The sequence below is a fragment of the Rana temporaria genome, chromosome 4, assembly GCF_905171775.1.
Source record: "Rana temporaria chromosome 4, aRanTem1.1, whole genome shotgun sequence".
NCBI classification, from domain to species: Eukaryota; Metazoa; Chordata; class Amphibia; order Anura; family Ranidae; genus Rana; species Rana temporaria.
In genome coordinates this window covers 254303046-254321053 of record NC_053492.1, presented here as the reverse complement: position 1 = coordinate 254321053, position 18008 = coordinate 254303046, and the positions used below count along the sequence as shown (strand labels likewise).

At 40.7% G+C, this 18008-nt stretch overlaps 1 protein-coding gene across 3 annotated transcripts in view; it reads left to right on the top strand.

The window, feature by feature from the left end:
• The window catches only part of ASCC3 (activating signal cointegrator 1 complex subunit 3), an 841816-nt gene that overhangs the window by 633518 nt on the left and 190290 nt on the right, over positions 1 to 18008 (top strand). For all 3 annotated transcript variants that reach the window (XM_040350155.1, XM_040350157.1, XM_040350156.1), the window contains 2 exons: positions 959 to 1079; positions 7795 to 7937. In XM_040350155.1, coding sequence (XP_040206089.1) covers positions 959 to 1079; positions 7795 to 7937 — 264 coding nt within the window. The remainder of the gene's footprint in view (positions 1 to 958; positions 1080 to 7794; positions 7938 to 18008) is intronic.

The window sequence follows — 18008 nt, the reverse complement described above, 5'->3', positions numbered from 1 at the left end:
AACGGCACTCTAAAGGGGAAGTGTTATTCGCCTTTGGGCTGCTTTTAGCTGATTTCTTGTTAGTAAAAGATGATTTGCGCTTTGTTGTCTGTTACAGCATGATGAATGTGCTTACTCCATTATGAATGGTAGTTTTACCTGAACAAGCGCTCCCATCTCATAACTTGCTTCTGGGCATGCGCGGGTTTAAAATGTCGTTTTTGCCCACACGCGATCATTTTTAACAACACGAAAAACAACATTTTAAAAAAACGACGTGAAAAAATGCAGCATGTTCGAATTTTTTTTTTTTCGTTTTTCAGAAGCCGAAAAACTATGTGAAGCCCACACACGATCATTTTAAATTACGTTTTTAAAAACGTAGTTTTTTTTCATGCCGAAAAATGATCGTGTGTACGCGGCATTACAGTTGCTGCCTAGGAAAAATGTATGGTTACAAACCAGTGAGCAAGTTTTGTAGTACGGTAGCTGTAAATACAACTCCTGGACATGTTTACATTTTTCTCTACAACCTCAAGATTCGAACTCTGTTTCTTAAAGCAGAACTTCACCTAAAATTGGAAGTTCTGCTTTTCCCCCATCTCTACCACTTCTTTTTTGTTTTGTTTTTTGGGAGTGGTTACCTATTTCTGACAGGTACCCGCTCCCACATTTTCAAGGCCAAGGCCTCTTGGGACACGTCACAAGTAAAAGTAGTAAAACAGCAGGATGTCACAGCTGGCTTCCCCAAAGCAAGTTTGCAGCATCGGGAACTCGGAGACCAGTGAAGAACTGGCCTAGTGATAACAGCACTGGACTCTTGGACTGGTAAGTATCCGTTTATTAAATGTCAGCATCTACAGTATTTGTAGCTCCTGACTTTTAATTTTTTATGTTTTTTTGCAAAAGACTGTAGATCCTCTTTCATTTGTTTTTCATCCAATGGTGTTTAATAAAGTCTTATGCCATAACATTGTAGATGGGACTGTTTAATTTCCGTCCGTCTGTGAGACCTGTTCCATTGGAGGTGCATATTCACGGATTCCCGGGACAACACTACTGCCCTCGAATGGCTAGCATGAATAAGCCGTCTTTTCAAGGTAAGTGTCAGAATGTATTAAACTATGAATTTAACAGTTTTGAATGGCAGCACTGAAGTGAAAAAACTGCCAGACTATCAGAGCTGGCTGAATAAATGCTAATCTTTCCCAATTGTTGTTTTGTGGAAGTGGGTAACAGATTTGAACACAGGTAAACATAGCAGGACCTTTTCACTGGTTGGTAACCCTTGTGGAGTAGTTTTGGTAAAATCGGTGAGCCAATCACACAAGCAGGAACTTTCAATTGTGAAGGTGCTCTGTACCCCAACAGTGTACAAAATGCCTCCATGTTGGCATATCGCATTACATTTTACAGAACAGTACAGCATTTTTGTTTAATAATAAATTACAGTGTGGCTTGTGAAGCACTTGTATATGCTATAATATTTTTTTTTGGCCTAGGGTATACAGTATACATAAACTTGCATGGAAGACACATAGGTGCATATATACAGTGCACATACAGTATATGCTGAGTGTATGGAGTGTCAGGATTTTTGTCAAATTCATGAACATAAGGAGTTATTCTGAAGGGACTCCTGGGGCTGATTTTGATTATTGATTTTGTACTATTGTTGAACTTATCATATGTTTTTGGCATCCAGTAAATGTTACACTCTGGAAATAAACCAAGGCTGTCTAGAACTTGCTTGAAAAAGTTGTGTTCTAGACACTCCCTTTCCTTTTTTAAATATTATTAATGGTTTATGTAGCACCTTCCTAGGGGTAAGTTTCTTGGATGACAGGTACATTTAGTTCTTTTTGGCTCCTCTGTAATCATTGGAGCAGCTAAAGATTTCTTTGGGCTGTTCTAAATCTCAAAGGCTGCGGATTTGTTTGCGTTCCCCTGTATTCTGGGGACTGCCAAAACATACAGTTTAAATATTTATTGTCCTGCAGCCAATCCCGAGGGAAGTGTACCCAGTATGTGGCTGGTTGTACATAAATAGTATGGGGTCTGGAACAGCCCTGTTCTTGTCCTGCTGGAGAAGTTCCCAGCCTCAGGGTCTGCTGCCCTTTTGAGACAGTTTTGCTGGAGTCTGCCAATGTTAATCAAGGTTTAATAGAGCTGTGGGGCCTATTCATAATTGGAGCTAACTAAGCAGTTCCTGGTCTGGGGAACTCACTGATAGTGCCTTGTGGAGGCTGAAAGGGAGTGTAGCTGCCCTGGGATACTGACCTAAACTCAGGATCCTAGTGACTGTGTGCTGTTCTACTTTTCGGAGACAGCTCTTGCAGGGTCTAGTTCCTGGCCCTTTTTTTTCTGGCTTAAAGACTGTTCAAAGACGTGTCACCTAGTGAAATGTGTCCTCCTGTTGCAAGTCAATATTTTTGGAGTATTCCATACCACCCTAACTCCTTTCTCTACAAGTTCTACAAGCAATAATATCTTAAAAAGACATTCCCTAGACTTTACTGGAGTCAGAGAGAATGGACTGTTGCCTATGTGATTGGTAACCTCTGCACTGTTTGGAGAAGAACCAGTTAAAACATGTGGCTTCTCACCACTGTTGAGATCCCCTGAGTGTTGATGTATGTTTGCTTGGGCTGGTGGGCGCATTAATAACCTGTTGGGCTCTTAGGACCCTTGTCAGTCTGCTGCTTTTTTATGCCTGTAAGGCCACTGATACCCCTTTATAAAACATCTTATGAATCTTGTGGGTGTTCTCAAAAGTTCAACAAGGTGTGGGACTTATGGCTAGATTCTCCATCAATGGCCACATAGTATATTATAGTTATTGGGTGATTGCATCCTCTATGATTTCAAGGTGATCTGAGAAATCTCAGTGATTATCTGGGAAAATAAATGTAATATATATATTCATTATTGTTTGTGGTGTGCTGCACCATGGGTATTGGGAATAATGCAGAGGCCCCCTTTTTTTTCTTTATTTTAAAAGATATTTCTTAACTGTGTACTCCTTCTAACTGAGCTGAGTGAAGATCATTAGAGATGTTTGCTTTGTTGTTTACCTAGAGCCGTGGAATGCCCAGATGCATTTATTGGGGATAGCACTGGGAAGGGTTAACACCCCTGTATCATTTGTTTTGCTGTCTGTGCCCCTGTTGAGAATATTTTATGTCACTTTCTGTCCCTATGACAATTGGATCGTGAACATTTTGGGTTGTTGCAGAAACAAGGATTGGTGATAAAGCTTTGGTGTAGACACCTTTTCCCCATGATAACTCTTTGGCCCCTTTCACACAGGCGGCCACTATGCAGAGCATAGTCCCCACCCCCTTTCCTGACCGGCTGGGCTGCATGCTTGGATAAGGGTCTGGTATGGATTTTGGGGGGGACTTCCACACCGTTTTTTCAGCGTAGGGGTTCCCCTTAAAATCCATACCAGACCGAAGTGTCTGGTATGCTCTTGGATGGGGAACCCATTCGTTTTTTGTTTTTTTTTTATTTGGCGTGGAGTTCCCCCTCAAGAGCATCGGAGCACAAGTGGCATGCCAAAGTCAGATCAGGCAGGACGGCGATACAACTTTTATTCAAATTCATTGATATTCAATGGGCTGAAGTAGGATCAAAGTCGAACCAAAGTAGTACAGCGCCCATAGCGAAACTTCGATTTTCATGCGACATGAGCTCACAATGTTGGAGCATTTGTCGTACCAGTGTGAACTCGGCCTTATTGAACAAACAGCATCATGAAGACCTTGCAATGATATTATGTATGTTGCTATACCTTTTCGTGTTTGACTTCAATAAAAATCAGTTGTAAGCAAAAAAACTAAATATTTTGCTGAAGTTTGCTAGGAAAACAGCACTTTTTTCTCAGAGCTGCCAATCCTGTAGTGATGTAAAGGGCAGTGGAAGGAACCAGTGAGCCCTGCTGGGTACCAGGGAGATTAACAATCCTGGCAGTGTTGGTTTTCCAGTGGACTTCATCAAAGGGTTTACAGTTAATGGAGCAGTGATGTTGCTGAGCAGGCTGCAGGAATCGTATTTGCATTCTCAATTTCCAAGTGGTCTCTTGCATTTTTTGTAGCCTTGTATTTTTATTTTTTTTTTGTCAATGACAAGGTCACTTCAAAGCTATTTTAAATGTATGGAATTTTTTAGCTTTTTAGAAATATTTATTAAGTAAATAGGGAAAAAACGTTCATAATAGCGTGTTGTATACATGATTTTATTAAATGTATTTATAAATGTTACATCTTTATGCATTATGGAAACAGTCAGCCCAGCTGCACATTTTGCATCCAATGCACATTATTTAAAATGTGCCTAGAATGTAGTATGTTAAATGTTTCTGCCATAGATAAATAGTCTTTCGTTTAGGTATTTGGGTGGTATTTATGATATCTCATTCTTGGAAATAAAATTTACATCATGGCCTGTAGTGCCTTGTGAAATGAATGTTTTGCTTTTCTAATTAGCCTTCTGACAGCACGGTTTCATTGATGGGAATTTTAAACTGGTCTTGACTATTCCAATTATTTATAGGCTGCAGAAATGCTATGTAAAAACCACTAATGAACTATAAATCAGACTCTTGCTGTTTAATCGCACCTGTTCTAGGGGGAGCAAAAACACATTAGATCTTCAGTTTCCAGATTCTACAAGGCTGTATGTGTATATAATGATGATGTATTTCCACAGGCTCATTTGTAGAATACACGAGCAATCTCCTATAATTCAGCCGTTGTTATCTTTGTATTAGACAACTTCTGATTAGTTATCCCAGAGCAACCTTATCAGATGGGGTAGTTTGTTGCATTATTGCCTTTCCCTTGGGCACTGTGTAAGTATTCATGCAGTAAAGGGTAGCAATTTGTCCCCATGTTCACTATAATGTCCAGGGACCAAAACCTTAGCTGTAAAATTGTTAGTAAGATTTTTATCTCTGTGTTAGCATCCTAGCACTTTTGTTTAAACTGCTATGTATGCCAAAAACAAACACAATGCCATCCCTTTTTTTTTTTTTTTTACAATTGAGGAAACAAAATTTGTATTGAAAAGTAGACATTTTTGACTTCATGTTTGTGTTTTCATTCCTAATTATCTGTCTTGCTTGGTTTTTAAAGGGAAAAATGTAAAAAATATGTTTTTGTAAAAAAAATTCTATAGGAAAACATGTAATTAAAGTGTTAAAGGGCAGTTGTGCCCCACAAGGACAGAGAGAATTTTAGAAATGTTGAAATCTGAGTTTTGAGCAAATTCAAGAATTTTGTATTGCCATTTTAAAGCCTCATGCACACCGTTTGTTTGTCCAGCTCTTCTGAAAGCCTTTTTACCTTGCAGGTGAAAAGCAACGTCAAAAACGCACCTAAAGCTGCGTATTTGTGAATACGCTTAGGAGAGCTCCTGGGTCTTCATTTCATTGGTCATAAAAATTATTTATTCTGGCCATTAAAATTCCTTAATGCTCAAACACTAAACGCACCCACCGTTAACACACTTTTAGATGCGTTTACACACGGTTAGGCACATCAAACATTTTTTTTCTTCCTAAACACTGCTGCTCCTAAATGCACTGGCAGTGTTTTGTTTTTTCTGCCTTTAAATGCCTGTGAATACCTATGTGTTCATGGACAAATAGCTGGACATTGAGGGGCTTTTAAATGCAGAAAATGTCAAATGCTCCTAAAGTGGTGTTTTTAATGCCCAGTGTGCATTAGGCCTTAGGGATAATATTCATGCTTGGATGCTAAAGTAATGTTACATGGTGCTTTGGATTTTCTACATACTTTATCTTCTAAGAATATATTTTAACCTCATGTGGGCCCGCTCCTAATTGTGCGGTGCGTGCCATATAGTGAAGCACATGAAAAGCATGCTTCTTCACGGTGACTTAACGTGTTAGTTTTGCGGTTACGTGAGGCACTGCATGCATTGGTCTTTATTCTTACAGTAGAGAAGTCATTAATTATAACTTTTTGTGAATTGGGACATTTAAACTTGCTTTTTTAATTCCAATCTAAATTTAGTAGGAGTCGGAGTCGGTGCATTGTTTGCCGACTCCGACTCTAGGTACCCAAAATCTCCTCCGACTCCTCGACTCCGACTCCACAGCACTGGCTCCTAAACTCAAGTTTTAATTAATTCTCTTTCTAGGCCTACTCACCTAGCCATCAGTGCTAACTCATCTCAGTCCCAGTCCCTGCTAATTTTACTGCAGGACTTCAGTACCACTGAAGCCAGCCATAAAAGGATCAACATTTGGCTGATTTAGCAGGACATTGGCCAAATTTTGATCCATGTATGAGCAGGCTGACGCTACCCTTGTTGATCCATCGATCGTCTTGGGTACAACCAGTCTGTCAGATTTTTCACATGTGATTACTGCCATGAGGGATTCCTCCATCAACACTGATTGTGTTAATGGCGGAATCAAGCTGTTTTCTTTCCTTCCACCCTGTGTCTATTTTTTAAGTATTTTTAATGTTTTTTCATCCATACACATACCTCTAAGTTGACTTCACTTATCTGGGGGAAAAGAGGAAGCAAATATGGGGATTGAAATAAAGTATCAAGTAAAGCAGCAGCCAAAGCACTTGCACACTATGACCAATTTTATATGTAGTATCTTATAGGCATTATTGCTGCCCTTATCTCAGACATTAATGGTATAAAAAAAAATGGTGTCACAGCTTATTCTGCATTTACAGACAACATCTTTTTGAGGCCGACCTTTGTATTTGGATAGATAAGAGGATATCTGTGAATTCCCTTCCATGCAGCCAGCTAGTTCCATGTGGATTTGGGCTTTGTGCCACAGTGCCTTCTGGATACAAAAGGTCTGAGAGGATCTCTTCCTGAAATTTTAGGGGGGATCCAGTTCTTCCAGTAGCTATATAAATAACACACACATTGTATAGAGCCAATTAAAATAAATATATAGACACTTCTTTGTACCAGTGTCTAGCTCTGTGGGAGACTACATACCGCTTCATCATTTGGTCATTGAATTCTACACCTCCCATATTTAGTATATAGTCATGGATGCAGAGAGGCTTTTCAACAACACCAGATGCCATGTGAATGTGGACCGTTTTATTGGGGTGAATGAAAGACGGGATAAATACATCACGTTTGTTCTTCCATTTTACTGCTAGCTTACTGCTTGTGTGATTAGGTCACATATAGCCACAGCAGCCAATTTTTTTAAGGAAAAACATGTCAAAAAATTGGCACACTTGCAAAAAGTTGTCCACATACAAACGGCATCCCATATGATATAAGGTTGACAAGTCCAACACTATCTTACCACTGCTTCCATGTAGTCTGGGTATCCTGTGGGCTCCACTTGACTTAAGAGCAAGTGCTGGCAGTGAGCGGGCTTATCCTGCTAACACTGCATTTTTGGAGACACTAGTTCTGATTATGGCTAGGGTACAGACACATATTATTAGTAAGCACACAGGATTATATACAATTTTAACTGTAATTTCAGCAGCAGGAGGGGGCGGCACAGACATGGAGGTGACAGGCGGGGGGAGGAAGGACAGAGGAGAGACAGGAGCATTGCGGATGATGGAGGCACGTAAAACTGACCATGGTGTCAGGGCTCAGCAGCCATGATATACCGCTGTCAGTTTACAGAGGTGAGGGCAGGATCAGCCAGGTATTTTAGGTGTTACAGGGGGCCAAATTACACAGCACCAGCACTGTGCTATATAACATGCTTTAAAGAAAGAGCATCTTTTTTTTTTTTTTTTTTTTAGGGTAACAAACGCCTCAATTTGTTTTCTTACTTTTTCACAGCTATACGAAGCCATTCACCTGCGAAACCTGTGCTCATCTTTGTGTCATCCAGACGTCAGACTCGGCTGACAGCTATTGATTTAATTGCTTTCTTGGCAACAGAAAATGATCCCAAACAATGGCTCAATATGGATGAAAGAGAGGTAATTGTTTACTTTACATACAGTACGTGTGTACGTGTTTCCCTAAGTTAAATTACTATACAGATAATAGTTGTATTTCTTAAAATTATGAATTCATTATTGGCTTTGTTTTGTAACATAGGGCCAGATCCTCAAAAGAGATACGCAGGCGGATCTGCTGTTCCGCCTGCGTATCCCTGTTTCTATCTTTGGAACTGATCCACAGAATCAGTTTCCAAAAGATAGGGAGAAGATCCAACATGTGTAAGGGACTTACACTGTTGGATCTTAGGATGCAGTACCGCATCCGCCGCTGGGGGCATTTTGAGTCGAAATGCCGCTTCGCGTATGCAGATTAGCACTTACGGAGATCCACAAAGCTTTTCAGCTTCGTTTTTTCTCCGTAAGTATTAGTTTGCAATCGTAAAATTAGGGCTGCTTTTACAAGGCCTAAACTGTTTAGGCCTTGTAAAAGTAGACCCTTCTATCCCGCGTCGCCGTCTTTTTTTTTTCAAATAATTTTTTTTCCCGCCGCAACTCATATTTTTTTTTTTTTACACCCGTCGCGATTCTCAAAACCCGGCGCAACGTAAAACCGTGCTAAGCACATCGGGAAAATGACGTCGTGAGCATGCGCAGTACGGCCGGCGAGGGAGCGCGCCTAATTTAAATGGGACTCGCCCCATTTGAATAGGAACGCCTTGCGCCGGCCGGATTTAAGTTACACAGCTGAAAATTTCTAGGTAAGTGCTTTGTGGATCGGGCACTTAGGTAGAAATTTTCCGGCCGTGTAACTTAAATAGAAAAAGTTACGTTGCGCCGGGTTTTTGTGGATCTGGCCCATAGTATTTAGTAAATTTGTTATTTGTACAGCGTTCAACAAGGAGGAATATATACAGAGAAATACTTATACAGCCATTGCAACAATGGTTTGTTTTTATAGAAAGGCTAAATAGTTCAAACAATGCTAAGCTAGGTTCACCGGTGGCCTGTTTACTGATTACTAGCAAACAAAAATAGCAACCTTTCTACTGAAAATGCTATATAGTGTGGAGATATGAGGGTGGGAGCCCAGGGGTTATAGATTAACATTTTCAGTGATAACGGGTACAATTTTAAGAAGAACTTAACCCATTCAGTAGATTTTTTTATGAGCACCTATTTTTGTTTTTGCTTTGGTCACTGTAGTAATGCATGTTTTAGATATTACTATGATGTATCTGTTTAGCAGAAAGCAATTGGCTAAACTTATCACATTATTATTACAAAATAAATAATGTTCTGTTTTCAACAGATATGGTAAACATGGTGTGTAGATTGATCATTTGCAAAGAAAAATATTGATTGCAGATTATAGCTAATTCTAAATGTGGACTGTTGTTGTTGTAGTATTGGTACTGAACAATAATGGTGTTTTGCACTGTTTAGAGCTGTGCTTGTGCAATCATTAATAGCCATGCTTTGTTATATTAATGCTTCTCTGCTCATAAATTATACACTTTGTATTCCATGGAGTGTTTGATTACCTTGGCCGAGTGGGTGTTTTTTTTATTATTTCTCATAAATGTTTTGAGACTTCTGGTCTAAAGGGTTATGTACATCACAGTTTACTGTGGTTTGATAGTACAGTGCCTATTGAAGCAAGAACTTGGATTAATTTGTTTATTTATATTTATATATGAATATTTATGCTGTCTATGAAATAATGTTCAGGTGATGTAGAAATTAAAGGAAACTAAACACCTGCAGACCACTTCACTCTGTTCAATTTATACAGTGACTTGCAAAAGTATTCACCCCCTTGGCTGTTTACCTATTTTTTTACATTACAGCCATTTGTTCAATGTTTTTTTTTTAATCTAAATTATATGTGATGGGTCAGAACACAATAGTCTTAGTTGGTGAAGTAAAATTGGAAAAATATATACATAAAACTACTTTTCAGAAATAAAAAAATAACTGGCATGTGTGTATGTATTCACTCCGCTTATTATAAAACCCATAAAAAGCTCTGGTGCAACCAATTGCCTTCAGAAGTCACATAATTATTGAAATGATGTCCACCTATGTGCAATCTAAGTGTCACATGATCTGTCATTACATATACACACCTTTTTGAAACAGTCTGCAACACCTAAGCAAGAGGCACCACTAACCAAACACTGCCATGAAGACCAAGGAACTCTCCAAACAAGGGACAGTGTTGTTAAGAAGTACAAGTCAGTGTTAGGTTATAAAAAAAATATCCAAATCTTTGATGATCCCTAGGAGCACCATCAAATCTAACTTAACCAAATGGAAAGAAAGTGGCCCAACAGCAAACCTGCCAAAAGATGGATGCACACCAAAATTCTGGCACAAACCCAACACATCACCCAAAGAACACCATCAACAGTCGGGACTGGGAAACCAGTCAGAGTTGAGGGAAAGATGGATAGTGCTAAATACAGGGATATTCTTGAGCAAAACCTGTACCGCTCTGTGTGTGATTTGAGGCTAGGATGGAGGTTCAGCTTCCAGCAGGACAATGACACCGCACTGCTTAAGCAACACTTGAGTGGTTTAAGGGGAAACATGTAAATGTGTTGGAATGGCCTAGTCAAAGCCCAGACCTCAATCCAATCGAAAATCTGTGGTCAGACTTAAAGATTGCTGTTCACAAGCACAAACCATCCAACTTAAAGGAGCTGGAGCAGTTTTGTAAGGAGGAATGGGCAAAAATCACAGTGGTAAGCAACTTGGAGCTGTGATAACCGCAAAAGGTGGCTCTACAAGTATTGACTTTATGGGGGTGAATAGTTATGCACATTGACTTTTTTCTGTTATTTTGTCCTATTTGTTGCTTGCTTCAAAATAAAAATAACAAATCTTCAAAGTTGTAGGAATGTTCTGTAAATTAAATGATGCTAATCCTCAAACAATCCATGTTAATTACAGGTTGTGAGGCAACAAAACATGAAAAATGCCAAGGGGGTGAATACTTTTGCAAGGCACTCTATATTATTATTGTTATTATTTTTAGTTGCTTCCTGGTTTTTGCCAGGCCAACATTATGTTATACATCCCAGGAGTATTTGCTGATATATTTTTTTTCTTGCTTCTGGAGGGCGGGCTTTTTCAGTGAAGGGCCTCTTCCTGCCTTCATGCTTGAGCTAAGGGTAGATGGATTTAAGGAACTAAGCACTACATGAATCATCTGCTCTTACTCAAAATGTCTACAGCTAGAAATCCTAGGGGAGTGTTTTTAAAGTGATTTCTCAACAAAACAAAGCATGGAGACATGGATGGATGGGTACGTTTGCTTTGAATAATAAAAATTAATTAAATAGCGTTTTCAGTTTGTGGTGCTGAGATACAGTTTAGTTATCCTATAAAAAGGATAAACAAATGGGGGAAAGCATTTTATATAGTATTGAAATTGTACAGCTGAAATACTAGAAAAACAATTGAGATAAAATGATATTTTTTTATTACTTATATATAAATTGAGTCAAAGTTGTGACTTTGTTTCCTCCCAGTCCTTCCAGTTCTCCTTCAATTGCGGTATCATTTAAGGCCACTTTGAATTGTAGGATTTTGATTTGGTCTGGTGAAAAGTAATCAGTAAATATCAGGAGTTCATCTAGAAGGTATTTGTGCGAGTATCACATCAGTGGCTTTGAACTGGGCAGTGGCTGAGTGTCAAATAATATGGAAATGTATTTGTAGGAATCTAAATATTCTAGTCTGCATGACCTGTGATTTTTTTAGCGTTCTCTCTATAAAAGTTGATGGATGACTTTTAACAACGAAAGAGGTCAAGCACTTTGCACTAGAGGCTGACAGAAACTATGACAGGTATGGGTTGCTCATATTAAGTTATTAAGAGAAGTATCGATGCTACATCGGTCCCTCAGCACCTCTTTACTGAGATCCGAGCTATCGAACATCACCAATTGCTCGGTTTTCACAGATCCACCAGCGGAGAACTGCTGACTGACAGTCGGCAGCTCTCCTCTCTGTTCCTCCATGATCGCTGAGCTGTCGAGTGGCGGGGAGTGTCTGTCTCAGCCTCTCAGAGCTCGCTGAGAGGCTGAGTTGGCCATCAGTCCAGGCACCTGGTGGATCCAGACTCCCAAAGTCAGGATGACACGGTGCCTGGACTGATGTGTGACGTCAGCAGAGGGCGGACTTCAGACCACTCTCCGCTGAAAACGGGTCACAGGAGTGCAAAACTAATTGCACTCCTGTGACCCATAGGAGAGGTTCAGCCAAACAAGCTCAGGCTGGACTTCTTCTTTAAAGCGGATGTGCCACTAAAAAAATATATTAAAAGCCAGCAGCTACAAATACTGCAGCTGCTGACTTTTAATTTAAGGACACTTACCTGTCCTGGAGTCCAGCGCCGATCGCAGCAGATGACGAGCCGATCGCTCGTCACCCTGCTGCTCCCCCCTCCATCCACGGTGAGGGAACCAGGAAGTGAAGCGCTCCGGCTTCACTGCCCGGTTCCCTACGGCGCATGCGCGAGTCGCGCTGCGCCCGCCGATTGGCTCCCGCTGTGTGCTGGGAGCCGAGTGTTCCCAGCATACAACGGGGGACGGACGGGAAGCGAGGAAAAAACCCGTCTTTTGCCCGTATCGTAGGGCCGGAAGTGGGTGCAGATACCTGTCTGTAGACAGGTATCTGCACCCCCCTCCCCCCTGAAAGGTGTCAAATGTGACACCGGAGGGGGGAGGGTGCCGATCAGCGGGACTCCACTTTAGAGTGGAGATCCGCTTTAAGGGAGGCTGATCAGTTGTTGTGACAAATATTTTTGTTTACATATCAAAATAACATATATCACCACAAGGCCGTGCTTCATATGCTACCAATTAAAATAAATAATTAATTCCAATGCGCTACTGTGAATAAACAGAATAATGAAAAAAATAGTGTGCAGATAATACTTGGGGCAGCTGTATCTAAAAGTGTTCACATAACACAAAAAGGAAAAACAAGCTAAATAAGTGATAAGCGCTCCAGGTATGTGATGAATCACAACACAGTGTATAAATAGATGAATGAAACACAAAAATGAAAAGGGGGTGAGTGACCAAACTCAAAATGTGCAGTGTGTATCAAAAAATACAATAGAAAAAACTCAGTGTTAAGACAACGTGAAACCCTTTGGGGTGTCGCGTCCCCTGTGGGTTAAAAATCACTGAAATGTGCACACATATAAAAATAAATAATATATAAAAGGTATAGGATATATAATATACAAAATGTGATGTCTAATAAGTGAATAGAGATCTGTAGTAAACAACAATAGTGATAATGATGAGACAGTCTATTGATGAGGGTAATGGGATGTTCACATGTGAAGATTCCTGTATGTAAGGCAGTGATTGGGGAATCCTTATTGGTGTTGTAGTGCCCTTACCATGAAGGTGCTATATGTGCGCATATAGGGATATCCCTCCGGGTCTCCGATCACCTTTCTCCTGGGGTCACTCAGTGCAGGTAATTCCAACTGCTGTGTGCCATGAAGGTGTTTATATGTACACATATAATGCTGGTCCTCCGGGTCTCCAATTCCTTTTTTCCTGGGATCACTCAGTTGGTTCCAGCTGCTGTGTAACTCCAAAAAGGGTCCAAGTAATGGTGGTCCAAAAAGTTAAGCAATAGGATAGGAAGAAAAAAGAGATTGCCTCCGATTGTGTAGTAGGTTTAGCGATCCAAAAAGTATTTATTCAAAACATAAAATGCAGATGCACAATCCCCTGATGAAGTCACGAGGTGCGTGACGTAACGCCGTAGGGAGTCGCAAGCCGAGACCGAGGAAATTACTCACACAAGCCGAAGACCATAGGACGTAAGGCGGTAATTTTAAACGCCACGTCTGCACTTTATTATCAACGCTGCTTGGCAATACATAACGCCTTCTGTGTTACCTTTGTATCATCTGCATTTTATGTTTTGAATAAATACTTTTTGGATCGCTAAACCTACTACACAATCGGAGGCAATCTCTTTTTTCTTCCTATCCTATTGCTTAACTTTTTGGACCACCATTACTTGGACCCTTTTTGGAGTTACACAGCAGCTGGAACCAACTGAGTGATCCCAGGAAAAAAGGAATTGGAGACCCAGAGGACCAGCATTATATGTGTACATATAAACACCTTCATGGCACACAGCAGTTGGAATTACTTGCACTGAGTGACCCCAGGAGAAAGGTGATCGGAGACCCGGAGGGATATCCCTATATGCGCACATATAGCACCTTCATGGTAAGGGCACTACAACACCAATAAGGATTCCCCAATCACTGCCTTACATACAGGAATCTTCACATGTGAACATCCCATTACCCTCATCAATAGACTGTCTCATCATTATCACTATTGTTGTTTACTACAGATCTCTATTCACTTATTAGACATCACATTTTGTATATTATATATCCTATACCTTTTATATATTATTTATTTTTATATGTGTGCACATTTCAGTGATTTTTAACCCACAGGGGACGCGACACCCCAAAGGGTTTCACGTTGTCTTAACACTGAGTTTTTTCTATTGTATTTTTTGATATGCTACCAATTGTTTGTCAATATACAGAATTATGTAGGGACTCGGTCATAATCTCTGCTTCAATAGCTGTACAAGTGTTGCCTTTTATCAGCCAGAGCCAATCATAAATTTCAATCCATCTATGGTCAATCCTGCTCGTCAGAAGGAGATCAGGAATGTTGTAACTTTTTCTTGATCAGGCTGCTTTTTAGCTGCTGATCAGAGTATTCTGACAGCTGAGGAGTCCCACTATCAGAATACAGTGGCACAGTGAAGAGGACTCCTCCATCCACTTGTCTGGATAATGTAATTGTTTTTTTTTTTTTTTCAGTCAGCCCGCTAGTTGATAAAAAAAAACACAATATTCTATTGCCATTTTTAAGATTGCCATACAGAGTCGTTTTTTTTGTTTAGCCAGCGGGAACAAAAAAAACTGACCCAATTCCCCCATTCACACATTAAAAAGTTATGTTTTTTTTTGTTTTTGTTTTTTTAATCCACTACCGGGCTGACTGAAAAAAAAAAGACAATTACATTATCCAGACAAGTAAGGTGGATGGAGGAGTCCTCTTCACTGTGTCATTGTATTCTAACAGCGGGACTTCTTAGTCATCAGAATACACTGATCAATACTGCTGCTGTTTGGCAGCTGCCTTTATATCGGCAGTCCATATCCCGGGAATAGAGAACTGGGAGGCAGATTACCTCGGCTGCTAGCAGATCTGCCCGGGGGAATGGTCCTTACACCCAGGGGTGTTCCAGGAAATTTGCCAACATTGGGGATGGCCAGAGGTCGACCTACTGGCATCCAGGGTTATCAACAAGCTACAGCAGTTTGTGTCCCGAAACAAGAGATCCTCTGGAAATTGGAGCAGATGCTCTGATAATTCCATGGAGACAATACTCCATGGTTTATGCTTTCTCTCTGATCCCTCTCCTCCCATATTTGTTGCGCAGGATCCCGGAAAGAGGGAGTTTTAGTCATTCTGGTGGCATCAGCCTGGCCCAGAAGGCCTTGGTTCCCGGAGATTGTGAGACTAACAATAGACGGGCCATGGATGCTTCCACAGCGCTCGGATCTACTGTGTCAATGCCCTTTATTCCATCCCAATTTATAGTCTCTAAATTTGATGGCATGGCTATTGAAGCCAGGGTGTTAAAGGACTGCGGCATCTCAGGACCAGTGGTGTCTACCCTAGTAAATGCTAGAAAAGATGTCACTAGGAATATCTATCAAAAGGTCTGGAAGACTTATATTGCTTGGTGTGAAGCCAAAAAATGGCATCCTCGGAAATATATATAGAAGACAGTGCAGCGCTGATATTAGTAGTTAAATGCTTAAATACAATTGAGTAAAAACAGTGTAGACAAAAAACCCTTGATAAAAAAGAGTCCGAATAAATTAAATGAATAAGTGAAAAAGAAGTAGCAAAGTCCGTTTGAAAACCCAAAAATTAAAGGTGTCTCAATCCGGTGTAGTTTCATCTATAAGGAAACTCCTTAATTAACAAGATGTGATGAGATCTTGATTGCTGTGAAAAGGTGTTCACCCATGCAATTCGTGAAAATAGGATTAACCGCTTACCAGAGGTAAAGACTGTTTTCCACCAGTCTTATAGAGCCTATGGGAAGTCAGGTCTCCCAATACCTTTTCAGTAATGATAAAACTCCGCATTCGATCCGGGTGTCATAAAATGGAACAAGAGAAACTGGGTTTCTTGGCTGGGGGGATTCCGTCCTCTAGCAGTGACAATCTCTCAGATTTTAAACCTGGCGCAGAAGCCATCTAATTGCAGGAGCTTGCTGTGACCGGTGGCTTCCTCTTCCTCGCTGAGCGTCCTCACTGCATGTGGTCTCTGCTGCAGGGTGTCACACCGGCTCTCTCACTCTCCTCGGCACAGCCGCATTCTCTACCGGCTGTGCCGAGGAGAGTGAGAGAGCCGGTGTGACACCCTGCAGCAGAGACCACATGCAGTGAGGACGCTCAGCGAGGAAGAGGAAGCCACCGGTCACAGCAAGCTCCTGCAATTAGATGGCTTCTGCGCCAGGTTTAAAATCTGAGAGATTGTCACTGCTAGAGGACGGAATCCCCCCAGCCAAGAAACCCAGTTTCTCTTGTTCCATTTTATGACACCCGGATCGAATACTGAGTTTTAGCATTACTGAAAAGGTATTGGGAGACCTGACTTCCCATAGGCTCTATAAGACTGGTGGAAAACAGTCTTTACCTCTGGTAAGCGGTTAATCCTATTTTCACGAATTGCATGGGTGAACACCTTTTCACAGCAATCAAGATCTCATCACATCTTGTTAATTAAGGAGTTTCCTTATAGATGAAACTACACCGGATTGAGACACCTTTAATTTTTGGGTTTTCAAACGGACTTTGCTGTTTCTTTTTCACTTATTCATTTAATTTATTCGGACTCTTTTTTATCAAGGGTTTTTTGTCTACACTGTTTTTACTCAATTGTATTTAAGCATTTAACTACTAATATCAGCGCTGCACTGTCTTCTATATTTATGCCTTTTAATTTGTTGTACACATTTTAGTGCTAGCTGCTACTCGTTTTATTGTTTGTTCACAACATTATTCATCACTTTTTATCACTAATTTATTAGCGCAGCGCCAACCTTTGGTTTTTTTTCATTTATCCTCGGAAATATGTGATTGGTAGAATTCTCTCTTTTCTACAGTCAGCTGGAGAAATCAAATTGGCTTTGAGTACAGAGGTCGAGTTTCGGCCCTATCAGTATTCTTACAAAGGCCTTTAGCCTCCCATTCACTGATCCAAACCTATATGCAAGGGGCAACTCGCTTGCTTCCCCCCATTAGGTCACCTAAATAGGATACAGAGAGGCAGATGTGTTTTACATGAGTATTGGAGCGAAAAACAAGTCATTGTTGGAACTGGCATCAGAGGAGCTATCCAATCTACTTTTACGGACCTCTTTGACTCGGTGGGGCATATCCAGCTGATCATTCCGCTTCCTGGTGTAACCCTGGTTTTCCACTCTGCGTGCAAGCCAAAGGCCACGGCTGGGTTACAGCCGAATGCTCTCTGTGCTTGCCTTCTGCTAAGCAGCCATTTTTTACGGTTGTGGGCACTCGTAATTGTGTGAATCACTGGGGTGTTGTTTGTGGAGATTGGATTTAACATAAGGACTTCAGCTTACTTTGCCTAATGTTTAACATGTGGACTTTCTTGGCGTGCTATGTTAACAGTTTTGACAATATTGATACGGGCTCATGTGAATAATTTGTGCAATATCAATTTTATTTTCCTATTGTCTTCTCACCTTCTTGAATGGACCTCATTAATTAAAGGAGGTCTATATGCGCCTTGCAATGGCACCACTCCCACTGGCTGTACACTCCAAGGGCCTGATTCTCAAAAGAGATACGCAGACTTAACTGCTGTTCAGTCTGTGCCTAACTTTGGAAACGATTCTCAAAAGGCTTTTTCCAAAGTTAGGCAGAAAATCTGACATGTGTAAGACACTTACACGGTCAGATTTTAGGATGCAGTACCGCATCCGCCACTGGGGGCA